Source organism: Echinops telfairi, unplaced genomic scaffold (assembly GCF_000313985.2).
Source record: "Echinops telfairi isolate 266 unplaced genomic scaffold, ASM31398v2 ScPeMD7_443;HRSCAF=831, whole genome shotgun sequence".
In the NCBI taxonomy this organism is placed as follows: domain Eukaryota; kingdom Metazoa; phylum Chordata; class Mammalia; order Afrosoricida; family Tenrecidae; genus Echinops; species Echinops telfairi.
In genome coordinates, this window is record NW_022104341.1 from 54,341,777 (window position 1) to 54,356,523 (window position 14,747).

Sequence of the window (14,747 nt, forward strand, 5' to 3'; positions counted from 1 at the left end):
CCCACCAGCTACTTGTCCATCAGATTACTTAGGTTGTGACTTAATTTTTAGAACTATTACTAAATTCCAGATTTTATAACACATCTTTCAAAATATATGCTAAAAATATTTTAACACGTGTCATTTGAAAAGTATTGTTTTACCTGAGAATACTCATAAATAACATTAGCAAAATACTGATACAAAAAAGGTTTTCTCATAATTTAAAGTAGAAAAATTTATTATTTTACACATATAAAATATATAAACAGAAATGCTTCAAGTGCTTACTACAAAATAACAAATTATCTAGTATCATAAATATTAACATTGTAGAAAACACAGTATCTTTTAAAAAATAATAGAAATATAAAATGTTTTCTATTAAGTACATATTTTCTGCTTATGCATTATTTCTAGATTATCAATGTTACTACAATATGATAAATATATATATATATATTTTTTAATCACTTTATTAGGGGCTCATACAACTCTTATCACAATCCATATATTATAGCACCATTCTATGCACAAAACTACTATAATTTCAGTGATTAAATGAGGCATTGATGCTTATTAAATCATTCTAAATCTATGATGTATATATACCTTATAATAACATTTTACAACCTAGGCCATATGAAAAGACTTTAATATAGTCATTTCAGTAAGATAATTTTAATTTTTAAATTGACAACGACAGATAATGTTTCATTTTGATATTTTGACTATAGCAGTTTATGATCTTGACGAGTGAGATAATTTATTACTACATTCTTCATTTCTACATTCCTCACTAGTACTGTTTCTACTGCAGGAAACAATATTGGTGAAAGAGACGATGGTGTGTTTGACATAAACATACACGATAAAACATTATACTCTCACCTATGGAGTCGGGCAACTGTTGCAACAAATTGGATGACAGTAAGAGGTCCTCAAGGGCTTCACATCCAGAAATCTCCATCTCCACCGTTTCTATTCTGTTTTTTGACATATCCAGGTATACCAGCATCTTTAGCTTTCCTATAGACTTGATAACATTGCATAAACTCAGGGTTAGTTGAGAAACTTTCACAATGCATTTAAAAATGACAACATTGTCAAACTAATTTTATAAGCAACCACAGCAATAACAAGTACTGTTCCAGATGTAGGGAAATTGGAATTCTCAGACACTTCTGGTGGGCAATTCCTTAAAAGGTTAGACATAGAGTTACTATATGGCCCAGCAAATTCTAGGGACACACTCACAAGAACGAAATCATGAAATCATGAAGCCATGTACATGAGTGTCTATTACATCACTACTCATACTAACCCCAATGTTAAAACAATCAACTGATGAATAGAGTAAAAAATCCTGTATAACCATCAATGAGATATTAGCCAGTCATACAAAAATCGGAATGAAGTACTGGTACATGACAAATTACTGTTGAACTTTGAAAACATTATGTTATAATAAGCCACTCAGTAAGGTCACATAGAGAATAAGTCCACTTAGATGGTTATCTAGAATCGTAAATCTACACAGACTCTCGGCTTGCCAGGGGCTGGAAGGAGGAGACTGTAGTGAGTTAGCAGGGAAGGACTGTCTCTTAGCATGGATGGGAAGCTTTTAAAATCATATTGTGGTTATGGTTTCACAGTGAGTGAATATTCTAATACCACTGAATTTTATTATACGTGGATTTTATTTCAATAATGCTGTTACAAGAAACAAACTGATTGTCTCAAAGTTTCTACTGAATAAAAAAAATAACCAAAGTTGCCATTGAAACAATGCCTGAAGGCCGAACATGCTTGTGGGACGAGAGGAAAGTAAAAGGAAACAGAGGAAAGAAGCAGGAGGCAAAGGGCATTTATAGAGGCCTAAAACCAGGCATGTACATATGTAAATGCATATATAATGAGAGGGGAATAGAACTATGTACTCATATCTATATGTTAAAAATTAAAGTTGCAGATGGACATTGGGCCTCAATTCAAGTACTCCCTAACACAAGAACACTTTGTTCTAATAACTTGACATTTTGTGATGCTCACCTTCCGACACAATCACTGAAGACAAAGCAGGTGCATAAGCAAATGTGGTGAACAAAGCTGATGGTGCCTGGCTATCGAAAGATATAGCGTCTGGGGTCTTAAAGCCTTGAAGATAAACCCCTCAGGGCCAACAAAGAGAGTAGAGATACTAGGAGGATTAGGGGAGGGTGTGGGGGGGAGAGAGGGGGAATCAATCACAAGGATCAATCTAGAACCCCTTCCCAGGAGGACGAATAATGGAAAAATGGGTGAGGGGCAACAGAGGATGATGTAAGATATGGAAATAATAATCTATAACTTATCAAGGGTTCGTGTAGGAGGGTGGGCGGGAGGGAGAGGGAAGAAATGGGGAGGTGATATCAAGGGCTCAAGTGGGAAGAGAATGTCTTGAAAATAATGATGGTAGCATATGAGCAAATGTGCTTGACACACTGGATGAATGTATGGATTGTGATAAGAACTGTAAGAGCCCCAATCAAAGTATTTTTTTAAAAGAAACATTGCCTGTTGGACATGTTGAGCCTCCTAATTTCAAATGTTTCTGAAAGACCTAGGTTTTATCCCACGATGCAGATTCAATGTTTCATTCACCCAAGAGCCCTTTTTGAAGTCCTATGTTAGATTCAGGGGAACATCATGAATAAGACAAACTTTTTATACGTCAAGATCTCGCAGTAGTGTAGAAAATGAAAGGTAAACACATAATTAGAATATTCTGGGATATGGGCAATAAAAGAAGCCTGCAGGAAATGCTTTAGAAGAACAAAGGAAGGCCACAGAAGTCCGGGAAGACGCTGCCTGGAAGAAAAGGAGTAGAGCCCGTTGTTGCGAGGCAGCCTGGAGATGGTCCTGACTCACGGTCACCTTGTGTACAACAGAAAGCAACACTGTCCTTGGCAGTGTTTGCAAGAGAGAATGATGCCCATATTCATAAAAAATCATGAAGATGCACGGCACCTTTGAGGAAGCGTGGAAGATTCAAAATAACTGGGATTATAACAAGAAGTCAGGTATTGAAAGGTCTTTTAATCACATGCCATTTGAGGGGTATGGATGTTATGTTTTAGGCAGTAAAGTCACCGGGGACTTAAGAGGAGGAATGGCATGAGAAGATTTGTGCTTTCAAAGGCAACTTCTGGGAAATGGGAAAGGTACATTTCTGACGGAATAGACTGGTGTTAGAGAAGCTTCTGGCAGTGGATTAGCTGAGAGAGAGAGACCTGGTTCAAGCAGCAGACGTCGGATGATGAGGAGGCTGCATTCATAACTGATTGCTTAGGACAGAGAAGGCATCGAATCACGCACGGGCCCAGGAGAGAATGGTGATTGCTTCACTGGGACAAGGACAAGAGTGGGCTGAGAACAGGATGAACGTCAAGTCCGGATTTTTCTTTTTGGGGGTGGGCATGTTTTGCAAAGAAATGCTCATAGCTTTCTGTGGTTCAATGATTTATCTGTTTGTCTGGTCTACTTGTGTACACTTTGTTACTGTGTCTCTACTTCTTTGACACATTATATATAATTAATAAGTGAGTAATAAGCAGAGTATCTACTCATTTGTTACATATATGTAAGCACTGGGCATCATGCTAAGCACTTTATCCATAAAATACTGGATATCTTCGCTATTTAAAATGTGTTCTGCACACCAGCAGCATGGGTGCCACCTGGGAGCTTGTTGTAGGATCTTAGATCCACCTACTGAATCAGAAGTTGCATTTCAAGGATTATCAAAGCCTTCAAATGAAGTAATACCACACGCTGGGCTCCCTGGGAAGCAAAAGTGCAGGAAAGTTGATGAGAGAGTGCTTTTAGGCTAAACACCTGCATAAAGACAGGGGCCTGACGGAGAGCGAGCTGGACTGGCAGAGAAAGCACTGGGGCTAAGATGAGATTCTGAGGAAGGCCTCTGCTGACCCTTCAGAAGGACTGAAGCGGCAATCGCCTGCAGGTGTCCTGGGTGGCTGTCTGTGAAGGTGTCAGCCTTGCTCCCCTTGCACAGCTAGTCATGAGATGCAGGATGCCCAGAAACTCACAGCCATCGAGGCGATGCCAACTCACAGCAATCCTGAAGGAGAGGGGAAGACTGCCCTCTTTTGAATTTCTGCCACTGCATTCGTTTACCGAAGTTATAAACCCCGTCTTTCTCCCAAGACGGGTGGTGGTTTGAAACTGCTCATCTTGCAGACCACAGCCCAACACTTAGCCAATATTTCACCAGGGCTCCCTACATTGTCCAGAAAAAGGGTATAGTCTCAGGGAGGGAAGCTCTCTTCAGGCAAGCCAATCCCTGTAAAGGGTGGACAACCACCGATAGCATTCGCAGAGGCTGAGGAACAGAGTAAGGTCATTCCTCCGGAGGGACTCATGAGAATATCTACTTCAAAGAACAATGTAAAGTTATTCAACTAATACGAGGAAAGGCTGAAATTCAACTAATTCTAAACATCAGCTTACAAAGCCCACTTGAGCATATTTCCAGTTCTGCCTTCCACCCCCTTAATACATCCAGCACACGTTCCTCGGCCTGCTCCCGGCTCCCTGTGTGGGAAGGGGGTGTGAGCACAGTCCTGAAATAGCAGAAGAGTTGCCAAGGTAGGAAGAACACATTGGGTGAAAAAGAAGAGAGTGCTGAAAATCTCCTAGTCTTTGAAACACATCACGTGGAAAAATACTGCCACTTTCCTTAGTTTTGCGCCTTAAAGAACTATGACATCACCTGAGCTCACTCTTCTGGTGAGCGCCAGGAGAGTATTAAATACATGTGTCTGTGTCTCTGTTCGCTTTTCTCCTTTCTCCCAATAACATATATTTCCTTCTTGCAGTAGCCTTTATTACTATCTGTAGGAGAACCCACTATTTTCAGTGTGTGGTTTCCAAGCACTCTTTTTGGAATCACAATAAGAGATTGTTCTTTATGTTTGAGTTGGTCAAAAATGTTACAAATGTTACATCGCAGCCTGGAGAGATAAAGGGCTTAGAGGCACAATGTCTCAGAGGCCTTGGGGACATCAACTGCTGCTCCAACATCCTATGGGCACAGGTGAGCAGTAGAAAATAAATCAAAAGGAAATACTGGAGCTTATTAAAAAATAAATACGGGGTCAATACAAAGTTTAATAATATAGTGGTTGATGAACCTTTGGATAAGGATGCAATCTGTAGTTTGGTCACAAGATAGAACATTATAGGATATTAATGATTTGGACACTATCTAGTTGCTTCTCTGATGTATGAGAATTAGAGGGGAAAATGGCAGCCTAGGCTTCTAATAGCACTGAAGAGGTATAATGTTTTAACTCATTGTGGTGCATGAACTAAGAAAAACAGGAACTTACATTCTCCTGGGCCTTATAACACTACATTAGGATTAATCAACTGTGACACATCCATAAATTTGCACTGCAGAGAGTATTCAACATTAGCCTTCAAAATCCATATATTTCCAGGTAACTACATAACAATTGTATGCCAGTACTGATGTTCAGAAAACCACGGCATGGAGGCATGGAATATTTCCACATGACATATATCAAAATATGAAATCCAAGTGCGCTAACTAAGGTAAGAAGTGCTTTGTAAAGCTGCAGTGGATAAGTAAACTCTTTTATCAGAACAGACACATTAGGAAGCATTGTCTGTCGTTATGGAAGATTTCATCACCCTCTTTCTCCTCAATGTCATATTAAGGAATTCCAGTTGTGGGAGGATTTCCAAGGCTGCAGTTAGGGATGTAACCATTGTGGAAATTTGAGATGAACCAAATTCTCATTTGTGCTTCTGTTTGTTGAACAGAGATAGCATTTTGGAGCATCACAGTGAACAACATTTTTTGGCAACAGTTTGAATTACAGCATTATCGTTCACTATGTGACCTTGAGAATATTACTTACTCTATCTGTGTTTCAGCTTCCTTGTCTATGTGATGGGTGTGGTAACACAATTGACTTGATAATGTTATGAGGAGTAACTAAGGCGATATTTGTATGGTACCAGGGAGAGACTAGTCCCTGGAGAAGGACATCGGGTGTGGTAAAGTGGAGGGGTGGCAAAATGAGGAAGGCCCTTGACAGTGGCCACCTCCATGGACCCAGGCACAGGATCCATTGCGATGATGATGGCACAGGACTGTGTAGTGTGTCGATCTGTTGTGCACAGAGTCATTATGGGTTGGAGCCAATTTGAAGGCGTCTAACAAAAACCAAGTCGTCCCCGGCACATGGTAACTAGGAGGTATAGGTTTTTGAATGCAAAAACATAGATTGAAGAAGCAGGAATAAACTTTTTCAACTAGATATACATTCTGATTCATTAACGTCTTCATTCAAGGTATGTGAAATGCATGGTTTGAAAGTGAAGTTTCTCCAGTCTCAGAACAGGGAATTGATGTTCCGGGCCTGAGTCGGCACCAGCACACCGTGTCATGTGCAGCGGGATCCGGAGCTGTCTCTTTTGTCTGTGTGTGATCACATTAGACGCCAGGCCATTTTACATATCCCTCTGTAACCCTGCCACCTGCTATTGTTACCGATTCATAGGGGTGTATTGATATCTGCTTTCAAAAACAACTTGATACAAAGAAGTACATGCTTTCCTGTTTTGTGCTTGTGATGACAATACAAATGTATCCTTTGATCAGAGAAGACAGTGTTATTTCCCCTTCATGTGTCTCGTGCTTGTTCAAGGAGAGAACGGGCTACTTGTTCTTGCTGTTTTTGCAATCATTTAATGAAATTTTTGATGACCCCAAAGAGGAATACAATTGGTGTTGGGAGCATGCATCCACAGACTTTATATTGGCTGAAGAATTATCCACATCTGGCTGCCCTGGATATGCTCTGGAGTTATACATACCCCGCTGCAGGGCCGGACACTCTTCTATCCTGTTGTACATATGCGGTTGCTAGGAGTAGGAACCGCTTAGTATCACCGCATAGCCACGACAAGCAGCACTGGCAAATGCGAAGGGGGCCATCACAAACAGGAACCTCGTGGAACCGTGTGTGTGCGCGCGCGTGTGTGTGTGCGTGTGTGTGTGTGTGTGTTCCGGGGACAGGGGGACACTCACATGTGCTTATTTAAGGGCAGGTGCTGTGGGCAGCGAGTAGTAGTGTTTTAAGGAGAAGCTGTTCTTTCACTGGATGGAGGTGTTAGGAATAAATGCGCTCGATGTCTTGACTGATGACGCTATTCCTCAAGAGAGATTACTGGATATTTCTTTAGTTGAGGAACAAACTTGACTTTAGTTTGACATTTTGCTTTTAATACTTTATGATGTTAGGCTTTTTCAAAATTTTGACTGGAAATCACCTGAACTGAGAGGATTTTACTTTGTAGAAGAGTCTAAGATAATCAGAAACCATTGTTTTTCTACCTATATGAATAATGTTAATTTTACAAAGCTAAGAATTAGCATGGATGTAGCATATATTTAAAAATAACTAGCCTTATAAATTCTCCGTCTTTTAAACAGCAAGAAAAACAGGAAGTGAGAAGAGAACAACCACACATGAATCTGAGCTGACTGCATCTTCACCTTCAACTTCACCTTGACATTCACAGAACGAAGCAGTGGAAAACACTGGAGACTGGAGGCTCCTCACAACTTTAAACTTCAAACCCTGAGATCTACTACTGATTATTATGAATGTTATCAAAATTTGACACATACGACATATTAAAGCACACCACACAGTGAACCTTACATACCCCAGGGAGCACTTGCAATGCGTTGTTATCCATCCACAACTCCCGTAAATTTTGTATTTGATCCAGAACTTCAGGCTGAGAGAACGGTAGAGAGGAAAAAAGAAAAAAAGAGTCAAATTAGTGTTTTCTTATCACAAATAAAAGATGGAATTTTCTGGTGCTTAAGGTTTTATTTTGGAATCTAATGTTAATCTAAGAAACTCCAACGTCAAAAGACTAACAAAGTTGGTAGTTCCTGAGGTAGCCAACCTAGAATCTATCTTATGTCAATAATAATAATAGTAATAATAATAATAATAATAATAAAAGATTTATTGCCTGACAACACTGTGCCTCAATACATTACAATGATCCTTTATAGCATTTACTTAATAAGTGCTTGTTTCTTCAGTAAAATGTAAGCTTTCTAAGGGAATAAAAATATTTATTTTGCAATCATTATAAACCTCTATCTTGGTTGCTTAGGTATCATTAGGTGTTCGCTAATTGGATCCAACTCCTATTGACGCTATGTACAACCGAAGAAAAGACTGTGCAGGCCTGTGCCAGCCTTATCCATTGTTGTTTGAGCCCATTGTTGCAGCCACTGCATCAACTGATCTTTCTCTTCTTCACCGACCCTCTCCCAAGCAGGACGGCCTTCTCCTGATAAGATGTCCAAAGTACACGAGACAAAGTGTCAGCATTTCTGCTTCGAGTGGGTATTCTGTCTATACTTCTTCCAAGAAAAATTCGTTTATTCTCCTGGCAGTCCATGGTTCTTCCAGCATTCTTTGCCGGCGCCACAATTTCAGTGCATCCATTCTTCTCCTCTCTTCCTTCCTTACCCGCCAGCCACGCATGTGAGGCCACTGGAAACATCGGGGCTCAGGTCAGGGGTTCAGTGTCAGAACTGTGCCTCAGTTCTCAAGGTGAGATTTTTGTTCTTTAACATTTTAAAGAGATCTTGGACAGAAGATTTGAAACAGTAGGTTCTTTTTTAAAAATCATTTTATTAGAGGCTCATACAACTCTCATCACAATTGTATACCTATATTAACACCTATAACACACATACACACTTATAGACACAGGCCTTATACTATGGTGATGTGATAATGGCAAGGATGAGACCCACTCCTTTTCATTTTTCAATTAATAATAATTTGGTGAATCATATGTGTGACTGTGTCCTCACTAGGTGAAAGGCACGATTCAGGATCCACAGTTGTATTAGACCCAGCTCCTACTTTGAAGAGACTGATGATATAATTGGGGAGATGAATGCTTATAGGTAAACAAAATATTAGGCAGCATATAGGAGAAAATAATAACTTAAAGACATTCTGGGAAGGAAGCGCAAGAATATGACCAAGGGGTCTCACATAGTACGTGTCAAAATATTTCCATTCCTTAATGAAGCTGTCTACATTTTGCCACATGGCAAATGTTTCTATTGCTCCAAGAATCGTAAGCTTTCTATGGTCATACTTTTTCTTTTCTTTCCTAATTTCTCTTCAGAAAGTATCCTGTTCCCCGCTCTTAAGTCATTTACTTCCCTTGAAGTTGAGTACTTTCCACTGCTGCAGGGGAGTGACGAAGGTCGAAGCTAATTATTGTATTGCATTTACCTGCCTACACAGCAGGACTCAGGAAGGGGAAGAAGTCCTGTCAGAGCAAATGAAAAGCAATGGATCTTTGATTGGAACTTCTGGGGGGAAGATTTGCTCTACCCGACTATTTGTTCTAACTCATAGAGACCCTATAGAACACAGTTTGGATTAAAAATGGGAAGTTCTCATGACCGAGAGATTTAGGTGTAAAGAAAGGGGTGAACGTGTTTAGGGATGGAACCTTCCCAAAGAAGATGAACTGAGAAGATGGATCTTGGTGATATCATATTAACCTTAAAAGTTTGATTTCCTGACTAAAGCAATTATTACTGACACAATAAAATAGAAACAGTTCAACAAAGCCTTGGGCATAATTAAGGAATAAAGTCCATTTTATGGAATAGAATGGAATTGTCCTAACCTTACCACTGGAATATCGGTAACTGGAGGTCAGAGAGATGCATGCACACATCACTGACATAGTAGGAGGGCTACTTCCGGGACTGCTTTGGAGAGAACCTCAGCTATGTTTAAGCTGCTATTGCAATGGGAAGTGGTGCAATTCTTTGGAGAGGCTAAATTTATAACAAGAATCAAAATCTAAATTTAGAGAAATGGCATTCTACTTAGAAATCAGAAGCATGTGGAGAATTTTGTGTGCGCAGGAAAATATTTTCACTCACTTGGGGAACAGGCCGTGAATACTTTGTCTGGCTGTGTGAAAATGATGTGGAAGCCATGTTTGACTTCCTCTGGATGCAGTAAGGAGCAGGAAAAGTCAAGTCCACCCCAGCACCAGGCAGAGGTCAGACATGCCTTCCCCGTCCATCCTTCTTTGTCTTCTTTTGACACCCACCGTCCCTCCCAGGGCCCTCTAGTTCTCTGCTGAGTTCAAGGATCCATTGCACTGGCCGCGCAGACAGTAATCACAGCTATTATGTTTATTAGGGATGTTAAACAGTTACAAGCCAGGAAAAGAAGTGTTTAAGGTTTCTGTCTTTCTGTCTGCAGTGCCTCTTCTCAGCCATGCTAGTCCTTCTCTGGTCCACAGTCCCTCAGACACATGGTCCCGGTGTCTCTCCCGGGTCAGATGGGGGGGGGGGTGTCCCAGAGCCCTGTTAGTGTTGATAAATGCCCCAAGGACACCCCACTCTGCAAGCTTGCCTCCTCCTTGAAGGCACTAAGATTTACTCATTCTGCAGGACTGGAAATTCATGGAATATTTAGTGCAAGCAGTGTCATTGCTTGAAACAGAGAGGGACAAAAATGACTGCACAGCAGCTTTGACATTGTCATTCCTTCGTCCCCGAGGACTTACTGTCCTTCTTCTAGGGGCCAGGTGGGGCATAACCTCTGACCTCAAGAAACCATAGAGAGTACATTTATAATACTACGGGAATATAAAGGAGAGCAGGGCTGTCTGCTTCCGCAATAAGAGTGGGCCACCGGACAGTTCATGGAGCTGAGATGGGGAGTTAGGCAGCAGTAGCAACTAGTTTAAAGCCGATTGTAGCTGGAAGCCGAGTGATGAGAAACACCAGGAAGTGTGAGTGGGAACTGCAGGCAGTTTTCATTGGGAGGTTGAGTTTGAGCCTGCGAGAGCAGTAGGGAAGGAGGCTATCAAAGGAGACTGCTGCAGGGACTCATGTGCCATTAAGGAGGAGAGGCTTCGTTGTATGGATACAAAAGGTTTTACAGGAAGTGACATTGGCAAATATACATCATTTTATTTATATACACATAAATACCAGTGTATATATATTTATATACATGAGTTTTTTTTCAACAGGATATATATACCACTAGTGCTCCATGTTTGTGTGTATGTGTCTGTGTGTGTCTACACACAAATGCATGCCAACACAGAGCACTGGTGGTTATGTATTGGGCTGTTAACTGCAAGGGTCAGCAGTTTGAAACCAGTAGCTGCTCGGTGGGAGAAAGATGAAGCCTTCTACTCTCATAAAGAGTTACAGTCAGACACCGGACAGTGTAATATAAGATACAATAATAATTTATGAATTATTAAGGGTGCATGGGGGAGAGGGGAGGAGGAAGGGAAGGGGTGGGGGAAAAAAAGGAAAATGAGCGGGTTCCGGGAACCCAAGAGGCAAGCGAATTTTGGGAATGATGAGGGCAACAAATGTATAGATGTGCTTTACACAATTGATCTATGTATTGTGATGAATTGTATGAGCCCCAATAAATTGATTTAAAAAAAAAAAAAAAGAGTTACAGTCTTGGAAATCCATGGGGACACTTAAACCTTGACCTTAAAGGGTAGATGTGAGTCAAACTGCTGGTGGGTTCAAACCACCAAACCTTTATTTAAAGTGGTAATGACATTTCAGTGACTTGAAGAATAAGTAAGAGGTAAATAAATGGGGAAAATATAGGTAAACTGTTATTTGTTTTGGCTCAAATATCAGAAGTATCTCTTTTGCAAAAAACAAACAAAACAACCCATTATTTTGTTTTTTATTTTTAGTGAAAGATTACATACAGCAAAAGAGACTCCCATTTGGCAATTTTTACCCAAATTCCACCTTTGCTGTGGAATAACAGCATATTCTTTAACTGTTCTGGTCGCTCCATTTCCAGGGCTCTACTCTCCTGCCCCCGCATGCTATCATTGTGACTTTGGAGCAGCGGTTGACCTGATGGGGGCCTCTTGCTTGTAGCCCTTGAGTGAAAGCAGAGGGAAGATGTTGAGGGTTTAGGAGGAAGTTGACGATCAAGTGACAAGAAAGTTGATAGACTATAACTTGTAAAGAGGGACATATTAAATACATGTAACCCGGCACAAGAAGAATGGACGGAATTCTAAAAGGCCCCACAGGATGTGGGATTGACAGCACACAAGTAGGGGCTACTCATTAACAGACATAAGAAATCTTGTTTTGTGAAGCTCAAGGGAAAATGATGATGACCGCGTGGCCGCAGTTGAGAGGGCAGGTCGGAAGGGGTGGGTGCGGTGTGCTGCCCATTGGGGGAAATGATGCTGCAGGTCCGACATGTTCTCGGTGAAGTGATCTGTTGTGTGAGAAGGGGCAATCCTTTTGTTTACGTAGGGTGTGTGGAGAGTGATACACGCCAGAATAATTGGAAGGGAATAAAAAACGGATTCAAAAATAATGGAAAGGGTTCAATTCATAAAGTTATTGTTATTTTTTCCAGGCCAGTCGAGGACTTGACAGCCCAGGAGAAAGCAAGAGAAACAAGAGAATCCATATTACCAAGAAGTTAGAGAGAAGCCTAATAGGAGTGACTGGGAGCACTCCAATGACCGAAAGTTAAAACGTAAGGGTTTAAGATTTGTGACTTAGAGACATTTCAAGAAATGGAAACATTCTGGTTGCAACTCTGGGTGGTGTTGTTTAAGGTAAGTATGAAGTCTTGGTTTGTGTGCAGGGATGGCGAACTTTGGGGACCACAAAGCTTTACGTGGTCTCTGAGGATTTGAACAGTCGACTGTAGAAAATGCTATCTTGGCCATTTCAGAACAAATTACAGGGGCAGCTGACCAATAATACTTTAAAAATATCTCTAACACTGGGTTCTACTGGGGAACCTACACATTTATAAGTACTGTAAAGGGATAATTAACACTATCTTATATTTCTACTTTTTTGTGAAAGATCTCAATCTATTTAATAATATAATAAATTAGAAACAGGTGAAAAGTCTGGCAATCTGGGGGAACGAGCCTGGTTTGACGGGGGCTGCAGGGCTTCTGCCTCCACAACGGGCACCATGGTGTAGCTTAAAATGATGTTTGATTTGGGTGAAGGGAAAGGCAAGAATATCTTTTAAAAAACAATGAAGTGAACTGGTTATCACAATGTCCAATAGAGAAAATAAAGCACATGATTTATAAAAAATGATAATGTTTTTAGTATTGGATGTCACATAATAGAATGTACTATGGGGGAAACTTAAGAAACATCCAAATAACAACAAAAACAAAGTATTTATCTAGTAGATCAATACAAAGGCTTGCAGAGAAGCAAACAAAAGTGGCACATTAATATATATATAATAGCATTTCAAGATCAATAGGCAATATTAGAATCGATCTTGTACCTAGATAAAGTGGCTTAAATGCAAACTAATATACACATTGCCTGTTATCATTTCATATTAAAGAAAACAATTTACATTAAAAAACAAGTTAAACTCCAGAAATACTTTCTTTATGCTCATAAAGGTTCTGTGAAATGGCCACTCACAAAAACTTCTTTTGGATTATAAATTGGCATTAACTTTTCAGAAAATATTTTCAAATATGTAGTTCATGCCCCGAAAACTTTCACTTTGGAAGTAGGAAATTGCCCTACAAAATGTACTTGAGTTATGGAAAGAAAAGTCTTATCACAGAAACAATTTTCAGTGTGTAATGCTGAAAAGTTAGTCATGAGCTAAACACAACAGTACAAAGGAATGGTAACCAAATTATGGTATTCAATGACATGTTTCTCAAGCAGGATTCCGGGGAGAATGTGCTGTTATTGTTCAATGCTGTCTGTCATCAAGTCTGCCCAGACTTACAGCAACGCCATGCACAGCTGGAGGAAATGCTGTCCGGAATGGGGGCCGTCAGCGCTGCTGTCACATGGATCTTGGCTGCAAGCAGAGAACACTAGAAAGATGTTTTCTTGTGTCTTATGAGAGGACATTTGACTGTGTGGCTTCTAACAGATCGTGAATAGCACAATTTGATGCTGCAGGAAATGAAAATCCCAGAACACTTAACTGTGTTCTAATGGAACCTGTCCACAGACTGGGAGGCAGTCATTGCAACATGACAGTCAGAACCTGCATGGTGTTCAAGAAGGAAAGGTGTACGTCAGAGTGCACGCTTTCACTATCTCTCCAAGCTGTGCTTTGAAGACGTCATCTGGGAAACTGGACCCTATGAGGAAGACGATGAGAGGAAGATTCACGAAGAGCTTGTGATATGCAGATGATAAGGAGGATTTGAGGTGTCTACTGAGGAGGATCAATGACTATAGTGTTCCATATGGATTAGATCTCAATTTAAGGACAACAAAAAAATTTCACCACGGGACCAATAATCAACATCATGATAAGCAGAGAAAAGGAACTTCGCTTTTCTAGCACACTCAGTCAACCCTCATGGAAGCAGCAGTCCCGAACTCAAACTACATAAAACGTTGGGCATATCTGTTGCAAAAGACCACCTAAAAGTGTTAAAAAGAAAAAAAAGTGAGTCTAAGGAGAAAGTGCACCTGAAACAATCTATGGCACTCAATTACTCATGCTAAAGTTGTACAATGAACAATGAAGACTAAAGAATTTATGTCTTTGCATTTTAGTGTGTGCAAAACATCTTGAATATACCATGGACTTCAGAAGAACAAAAATATTGGGGGGGAGTGCAGAGTGGAGACCCAA

General features: G+C 40.3%; 1 protein-coding gene across 7 annotated transcripts in view; it reads right to left on the reverse strand.

Annotated features, from left to right (window-relative positions):
* Positions 1–14,747, reverse strand: part of LRRC7 (leucine rich repeat containing 7) — a 595,712-nt gene that overhangs the window by 154,779 nt on the left and 426,186 nt on the right. For 5 of the 7 annotated variants that reach the window (XM_045292109.1, XM_045292107.1, XM_045292106.1 and 2 more), the window contains exons 10-11: positions 7,741–7,815; positions 871–1,015 (exon numbers count right to left, since the gene is read on the reverse strand). In XM_045292109.1, coding sequence (XP_045148044.1) covers positions 871–1,015; positions 7,741–7,815 — 220 coding nt within the window. Of the gene's footprint in view, positions 1–870; positions 1,016–7,740; positions 7,816–14,747 lie in introns of those variants that run through there. The other 2 variants (XM_045292110.1, XM_045292111.1) reach the window with 2 other exon arrangements.